Below are 8,964 nucleotides of genomic sequence, written 5' to 3'. Positions count from 1 at the left end.
TATGTACATAGAGTCTTATTCATTTACTTAAACTGTATTTTATAATTAACAAAGATTAAAATTGTTTTTGAAATGTTTTGTTAATATCATTCGATTAGAAATTAAACAATTTTTTTGGTATATCTAAAATTGTTTGTGAAAAAAACTTATTTGACCGGCCTCAAGAGGCCGCGGCCTCTCGGTGATTGCACCGTTTCATTTATATGGCCAGCACGCCACTGAGGTCAACGGTTATTTTATCGCATAACATTTTTGGCTTTAATTTTTAAGCATTTTTGACTCTAGATTATTAAGTTATGAGGTATTCTAGTACTAAAAGTTTTTCTTGCTTTAAGTCGGTAAAATACACCGTTTTTTTTTGAAAATTTTTTTTAATTCTTTTTTCAAATTCAAAAAACGAAAAATTTTCAAATCGATTTTTCTAGAAAATCGTGTGTCCTACTTACTTAAAACAAGTGTACCTTTTAGTACTAGAATACCTCACCAATTTAGTAATCCAGTGTCAAAACAGCTTAAAAGTTAAAGACAAAAAAGTTATGTGATAAAATAACCGTTGCCCTGCCCTAAACGGACGCCTATGATCAGTACTAGAAATTCGCAATGGATGGGATCGATTTATCTCTGGAAGATAAATATACGCACCGATTTTCGTTTTTCTAAATTGAAGCGTTCTGGAGGTATTTAAGAAAAACTAATTACAAGACGCCATTTTCAAAGAGCTCTACCCCTTTAGCTCCCTTAGGAAACATTTTTGGACTAGGGGAATTGAGCTAAATTGTCTTAAAATTATCTGACGAAACTCCTGTCTTCATTTGTCGGTAGAATTTCTGGACACTCTGTGTAGTAGTTATTATAAATAATATATATAAAATACTATATTCACACTATATGAAATATATTGCACAATAAAACAGAACAGAATAAAAACTACCTATGTGAAAGTTATAAATCATTACCTAAAATTATTAAAAAACTGAAGATCAAAAAATAAAACATATTTATATTGCAATTTTTTTTAAACAAATACAATTATTATGATGAAAACCAACGGAAATTTCTTATAGAAATTGAACTTTTCGTGCTTTATCTTTGACAAATTCATTAATTTGATTTTCAATATTCACGTCCTTTAAAAACTCTCTTTAGACATTTCTGTAGAAATCTGTAGAAAGCAAGATTTTCTAGCCGCTCCTAACCTATTCTAGATCTTAAGTAATTCTTAATTAGGTAGTTTTAGTTTAGAAAATGATCTCTCGGCTGAAGCTAAAGAAATCGTTATAGTTAATAGATATACGTAACGCAATAGTAATATTTGGGAATGAGTGGGGTAAGTTATTTTTTGCAATGTTTTTTTTTTACTTAAAAAAATAGTTAGTTTTAAATTGGATATTTATTTAACTTTGCCGACTCAAAGGGCGCCTTTAACGCCTTGGCGCCGTCGTGCGCCGCACGACCTTGCCCATATGGACGGCGCGTCCCTGGGTACCGGTGACTTCTTCCGTAGCCGGTAGTTGGCTTTTATTGGTTAAGCAATTAAGTGGGCGGAACCATGCGGAACTACCGGTCAAAGAGTTGGTTGCCGGGCCGGGGGTACCGGTACCGTCAATACATTAGGTAATGATGTATTAGCATGTGCATGTGTACCTATTACTTACGAAAATTATACAAAATAGCTGCATTCAGTGCCGTATTTCCCATTACGCAAATTACGCCTAGGCGTAAGGCGGCAAAACTGGGGAGGCGGCAAAAATTTCAAACAATTATCAGGAAAACTCTTAAACTGAAATTATATACGGGGCCATCACCCAAAATCTATTTTACGTATAATACAGCTAAAAATGAATGAATGTTTGGTAGGTTTCCAATGAAATCTAAAGTCTCCGCCCCGCCGTAACATGGTCGGGCAGAAGTACAATTGTTGGGAATGATTATTTTATCTGACTGTAACAAAAGGATACCGCTTATCTGCCGCGCGATTGCCGCAAAGAAGCCGCTTTAGATAAGAGCCGCGCTACTGATAGTAGTCAAAGGAAGTCGTAAGTGAACGTCTCGATTTTTCTAGTAAACTACTTAACTACTGGAAATTACTAGAACATTCAGGAAACCCTACCGGTAGGTATATAAAGCGAACAGTTACAGCTGTGTGCTATCACCAGACAGTTGAAGATATGAGTGAGAGAGTGACTAGCAGACAGATTGGCTAGACAGAGTGGTTTTAGTAGTGAGATAGTGTTAAGTAAGTGTTATTAGTTATTATTTGTAAAGAAGTAGAAGAGTGAAGAGTATTGAGTATTAGAAATCTGTAAATATTAGTAGGTAAATAGTGCAAGTATTGTTATACTTATAAGTGGACTTGTTGAAATAAAGTAGTAGTTTAAAGTTTTAAAGTGAGTTGTTGGTTTATTGAAGAACGAAGAACCCACGGAAAATACGACGGGTAAAAGTCGTAACAATATTCAATATTGTTCATCCCAGTCAGTTAGTTTAAACTGTTTAAAGTGTCGAGTCCAGTGTCGCAAAATTTTCAACACTATGAGTGACGGCCGAAAACGATTAAGTGGAGCGCAATACAAGACGCTTGCTGAGGAAAAGCGGAGAAAACTTCATGCAGTTTTAGACAAAACAAAAAAATTAAACAACTATTTTTTAATTAAACCTACAACTACAACTTCCAAAGCGCAAACACATGATTCGGATTCGGAATCGGAGACTGTTACTGCTGTGTCTGCTATACCTATACCACCAGATAATGCGGAAGCGATGGACACGGAGCCAAGTGAGAGTGAGTATCGATTATGTCATTATGTGAATAAATGTGTTTTTTAACTACATTGCTACTCTTTGACTCTTTGGGCATCTCTTTGGCTCTTTGGCATACTTTAAATTTTCATTTAAATGGAATGCCCTGATTCTGATTGCCCTGTATATTTTGGGCTGAAATGAAACATCATTTTCTCAATTTTCGACACTTATATGGTATCTTCGTTTCTTCGTACGTAACTGTTAATAATTGTTAGTCCTATCAAAAAAAATCATTGGGGGTAACTTTAAAACGGTAAACACAAATTTTAAAATTACCATCTCGTTTAAGATATGGGGGAAAATAAAAAAATTACAATTTTGAAATGACTTCATAAATCCTTAATTAGTAGAGTTACAAAAAAATGTTTGATGTAAAATTTTATTTATGAAAGTTTTACAATATTATACCATCTTCGTTTATCAAAATGCAAATTTTTAGTTTAGAGGTATATTCGCATATTCGCATATTTTATTGTTCTAGGGTCAGAATCTAAAATAGAAGCATCTGCATGTGCATCAGCTTCAGTAAATCCACAATGTTTACAAGCAGTTATCAGTAACGACCCTGCCGAATGGAAGGCCAACGATGCTACTATCGATTATTTGTTGTCCTTACCAAATGAAATATGCCAAAATACAGATGAGGATTTTTCACTAACAAAAACTGTTATTGGCAATAAGACACGGTATCTTACTAAGAACGTTTTCCGTCGTAAACTTGCCAATGAGGAAGAACAACCTCGTAGATACTTAATATATTCACCATCAAAGAAATCCCTGTTTTGCATTCCATGTCGTCTTTTCGGAGGAACCTCAAAAATGGCCACTGATGGCGTAAATGATTGGAGTAATGTAAATAAAATTTTGAATTTACATGAAAACTCCCACGAACACGCCAAATCCCAAGTAACCTTATTGCGGCGTCAACAAAAGCAAAACCAAATTGATTCATTGCTGTGTCAGCAAATAAGACTCGAAGAAGATTACTGGCGAAAAGTGTTAAAGCGGGTGGTTGCAGTGACTAAAAAATTGGCTTCCAGAGGTTTACCGTTTAGAGGAACAGTTGAAAAATTCGGCAATCCAAACAACGGAAACTTCATGATGTGTCTGGAGCTCATAGCGGAATTTGATCCGTTTTTAGCCACGCATGTATCTCAGCATGGAAATCCGGGAAGTGGTAAAACGTCATACCTCTCATCTACAGTATGTGAAGAATTTATCGACTTAATGTCGACTGAGGTTCTGAATCACATTATGTCCGAAATTGTAAAGTCAAAATACTATTCAATTATAATTGACTCAACACCCGACATGGCACATATTGATCAATTATCCGTAATCATCAGATATGTTACAGAAAATGGAAAACCAGTAGAGCGCTTCGTTGGCTTTTTGCCAAATTTGGGACATAAATCTGAAGATATGGAAAATGCTGTAATTTCTAAATTGGAGAAGCACAATTTGGAATTAAAACATTGTCGAGGTCAGTCCTACGACAACGCTAGTAATATGTGCGGCTGTTACAGTGGTTTACAAGCAAGGATTTTGAAACGCAACCCGCTCGCTGATTACCTACCTGTGCCGCCCATTCATTGAATTTGGTTGGCGTCTGCGCTGCCGAATGTGCCGGAGAGGCTGTAAGGTTTTTTGAAACGGTGTAGAGCCTATATACTTTTTTCTCGGCGTCTACTCGTCGTTGGGAAATTCTACTTTCCAATTTAAAACCCGGCGCTAAAGTTCCAAAACGGGTCGACGGAACAAGATGGTCTGCACGCCATGATGCTTTAATGAGCTTACGCGGGAGCTGGAGCAATTATTTAAATGCTTTGACAACAATTGAAGAAGCGGTTTCAGAAAAACCAACGGTTCGAACGGAGGCAGCTGGGATTAAACGTCGCTTAAACCGTTTCGAATGTGCCTTCATGTCGGTTTTTTGGGAAATGATATTAGAGCGTTTCCATAAAACCAACAAAACTCTTCAGGGCGTCGATATCGATACTGGCGACGTAACTAGACTCTTTTTATCATTGATAAATTTTGTCAAATCTTTGCGAAATACTGCCATGTTTGAAACGTACATTGACAAAGCCAAAAATATTATGGATGAAAGATACGATGATGACCATCAAAGAAATCGGAGACGTAAACTTTTCTTAGATGAAAATAGGGATGGTGACACAATTCTGACAGGAAGGGAACAGCTAAAAGTGGACACATATTTTTCTATACTTGATAGGGTTTCAATGGAACTGAACAAAAGATATGAAGCATATGACAGTGTTTTCAAAAAATTTGGATTCTTTTACGTTATAAAAGAAAGTTCGCAAGAACAGTTAATCAAAAGTGCCAGGTACCTACAGGAATGTTATAAGGACGATCTGGAGGATGCGTTTCCAACAGAATGTTTGCATTTCTCGGAACTGTTAAAAGAAACACACATAAAATACGAAAAATTCACTTTATCAAATATGCTCTCGCACATTCGACAATACAATTTGGAAGCAGTTTTCCCCAACGTTGAAATCGCCCTACGTATATTTGTTGCTATGGCTGTCATATTTTGTTCGGCGGAGCGCTCATTTTCTACCCTCAAACGATTAAAGACGTATTTAAGATCAACAATGGAACAAGAGCGATTAAATGCATTGACAATTTTGACGATAGAATCTGATTTGACAACAAGCTTAGATTTTGATAATATTATAAACTCGTTTGCGGCTATGAAATCCCGGCGAAAACTAATATAATATTATTATAGTTCATATAGTTGTGAAAATAAATATTTAAATTTAAAATTCTGGTTTTATTGCTGTTTTTACCTAGCTAACCTAAGGGCGGCATTTTTTAACTGGCGTAGGGCGGAAAATTGGTAAATCCGGCACTGGCTGCATTTACATTATACATTTTCAATGATTGTGCGAAATAAGTGCATTTTAGTTTAAATAATTATTTTCAAGCAGTGTGCATTTTTATGAAAAAGTAATAAAAGAGATCACAAATAATTAATTCAGAGTTCAAGTAAAACTTTATTAAAAAAATTAAAAAGTAACAATAGTTATGATTATTATTGTACCCCGGCAGAACCAAAATTTAGTCCCCATCACAGATAATCAAATTTGCCCGATTGATGCAGTTCTGAAGACAAAACTCTGCTTTTCTGTATGAACAAGATCCTGTATAGATTTCCATGTTTCACAAGTTACCATAGTTTTAAAATTGATACCGAAACAAGATTAGAAGGGATTAGAAACTATTTGTTTTTTAAATTCAACTTGATCGGATTGGCTTTTCATTTTATTTTTTTTTTTGTAAACCAATTACAGTTACATCTTGTCCTTTTATATGTTTATTTTATCGCTGTCTCTAGGTACACGCTAACGTGTACGCAAATAAAAAAGTTAGGTACATGCGAATTTAAACTTCATCAAGCCAGTGACGTCATTATTTAGCGTGCGCAGTGACTGTATATTTTGGCACGCTATTTTGATATGTTTAGTGTTTATTTGATAGAAAAATGTTTGTTATTAAGGGAAGGGGAAGGGAAGCAGAACTATTCGGATGTTTCAAACTTAACTGTAATAAATCAATGTGTATAGTATAAAATTATATATTCAGGTTAGCAAAATAAATATTTATTATAGTTGACATGACATGTACAAAATACTGATAAACCAATGTTGTTGTGTTTATTTCTATTTATACAGGGAAGTTGAACTTGTTACGATTTTCATAGAAAATTGGTTATAACTTTGTAAATACCCTGTATAACATAATAAACCTTTATATTTTTGTGATGGGGACGTTAAGAAGATTTCGAACATAAAATAAATTATAGGGTGTTCCATTTAAAAAACCATAAGTTTGGTCTGCCACTAAATCAATCGCCCTGTGTACTTTATCTTAATTCTTCTGCTACCCTACGAATTTTTGGCTCTTATCTTTTTCATACTGTTTTAAAATGTTGTTAAACTCATTAAAAGAACTAAATAATTTTCCACACTCCATTATTAATATAAAAACAAGCACTAAATAAATAAAAAATAAGAAATCTCTTTACTAATCAATATTAAAATGTAACACAACACGATTAGACAAATTCTAAACTCACTCTGACACTCGCGATATTCTCAAGTTAGCGTGTATGCAGTGGCGGTCTCAAGGGGGGGGGGCGACGGGGGCGATTGCCCCCCCCCCCCAGAAACCTTAGTTTCCTGAAAAATTGAGAAGTTAATATACATATTAATCCGAAGTGTGAGATCGAACTAATGCATTGCTATTATTGGACAAAATAATCTAACAGTGTGAAAACGTCCGTAGACAGATTATTTTAATAGCCTACGGTTAGTTTTGATATAATTGTAACAACATCAAATACGGTACAGTGACGTTTCTGTAATGTTGTCGTTGAAGTCACACTGGCAGTGGCAACACTGTATAAATCACAGAGAATAGAACAAATCTTCTTCAGTCAGACGTTGCCTGCTAGTTGCTACATATTGGCCGTGTATCAATGCCTGGCAAAGTCAAAGGGCTATAAGTGTCAGTTTGCTCAAGCGTTTCCTTTTCCATGTGCAACTACAAAAGACGACATCGACATGGTAAGTTTGTTTTAATTATGTCCTTAAATCATTCGTATTTATTACTTTAGCTGCCTTGGGTTTAACTTAAGGGTTTAAAAGAAAACCTGTAGTTTTGGTGTACCGTAGGCTATAGAGAATTATTCACAGGCCTACCGCTTAGGCTATTAACTCACAAACAAACGTAACATTTTAAGAAAACTGAGTGCCTTTTGAGGGTACGGAGTACAACGTATTATGTACAGCCTATCAAATTTACCTTCATTATTTTGTATTTATCGTAAAATATTGCGATTTGCATACTAAAAGAGGCAAGTAGATATTAGTATTCCAAGAATATCACAAGTGCAGAAGAATCGAGCCAACCACGCAACTAAAGACCCAGAGACATACTTTAGAGTATCAGTGTTCCTTCCCATTCTAGACTCTGTAATAGAAGACACAAAGTCTCGTTTTCCTGAAGAAACATTGGAGTTGTACAATCTTCACGTATGCATGCCTGAATACCTGATAACCAACTCTGTTCAGGACATGTCTGAAAAAATTGAGTGTTTAGTAAGGAGGTACAGTGAACTTTTTGATATGTCTCAAGCTGAAATGAAATGCTTATTGAAAGGTGAACTACAGCTTTGGGAAATGCAATGGAAAGACACGGACGAATTTCAAAAAACAGCGCTGGACGCGTTAGACAGTTGTAACAGAGATTTGTTCCCTACAGTCAGCAAGCTACTTCTAGTCTTAGCTACACTTCCCATCATCAATGCTTCTGCAGAGCGTAGCTTTCAATCTCTAAAGAGAATAAAGTCGTGGCTAAGAACACGGATGCGTCAAGACAGGTTGGCTGGACTTGCTCTACTCCATGCCCATCGAGACATCCCTGTAGACCCAACAAAAGTTTTAGAACGATTTGCCAAAAGTGGCCATCGAAGACTTGAATTCGATTTGTAATTACATTCTTTTTAAAACCTTATAACTTGTTATTTTATTACTTATAACCTAATAAAACTATTACAATGTATAATGTGAACCTCCTTTTTTCCATTCTAATAGACTAATTTGTATTGTATATTTATTGTAAATTTTAACATTTTAAAAGGTAAAATGTGTTTTGAGCTCTTTCAATTCAAGCGTAAAACTAACATTGTCAGACCAAACCTCTGAAGTTTGACGTTTGTTCGTGATAAAGTAAAACCATCTAAATCGTCAAAGGTTTAGAAAGATAAGATTTGCTTCAGAGGCTTGCCATTGAAAAATACTATCACCCACAAACCTTTTCTATTAGACTTTGAGTTGTTTTCAATAGTTCTAAATTGGTTTTTGATACAATCACAAGAATACAAAATATATTTTGAATATTTTATTTGTAAGTTAGCCGAACAATATTTACAACAAGCTTTAGAGGCTAGTTTTTTATTTTTAATGATAGTGTAAAACTGTTTCCACTCATACTAATTGTAATAATAATAAGTGATTTTCCTTTTTCTCCATTCGTCACAACCACTAAGTGACAGTCAGTCCATATTCGGTCCATCAACTGTTCAAATGAATAAAATGCCTGTAAAACTCTCAAAATCTTGCCATATTT

At 35.0% G+C, this 8,964-nt stretch overlaps 1 protein-coding gene across 1 annotated transcript; it reads left to right on the top strand.

Annotated features, from left to right (window-relative positions):
- Nucleotides 1-2,133: 2,133 nt before the first annotated feature.
- LOC126883868 (zinc finger MYM-type protein 1-like) lies at nt 2,134-5,069 on the top strand. Its single transcript, XM_050649545.1, has 2 exons — nt 2,134-2,782; nt 3,284-5,069. The coding sequence occupies exons 1-2, from the start codon at nt 2,533-2,535 to the stop codon at nt 4,396-4,398; spliced, it is 1,365 nt and encodes a 454-aa protein (XP_050505502.1). The 5' UTR covers nt 2,134-2,532; the 3' UTR covers nt 4,399-5,069.
- Nucleotides 5,070-8,964: the final 3,895 nt, after the last annotated feature.

Source organism: Diabrotica virgifera, chromosome 4, assembly GCF_917563875.1.
Source record: "Diabrotica virgifera virgifera chromosome 4, PGI_DIABVI_V3a".
NCBI classification, from domain to species: domain Eukaryota; kingdom Metazoa; phylum Arthropoda; class Insecta; order Coleoptera; family Chrysomelidae; genus Diabrotica; species Diabrotica virgifera.
The sequence above is the reverse complement of the archived record's forward strand: the minus strand, read 5'-3'. Positions and strand labels throughout refer to the sequence as shown.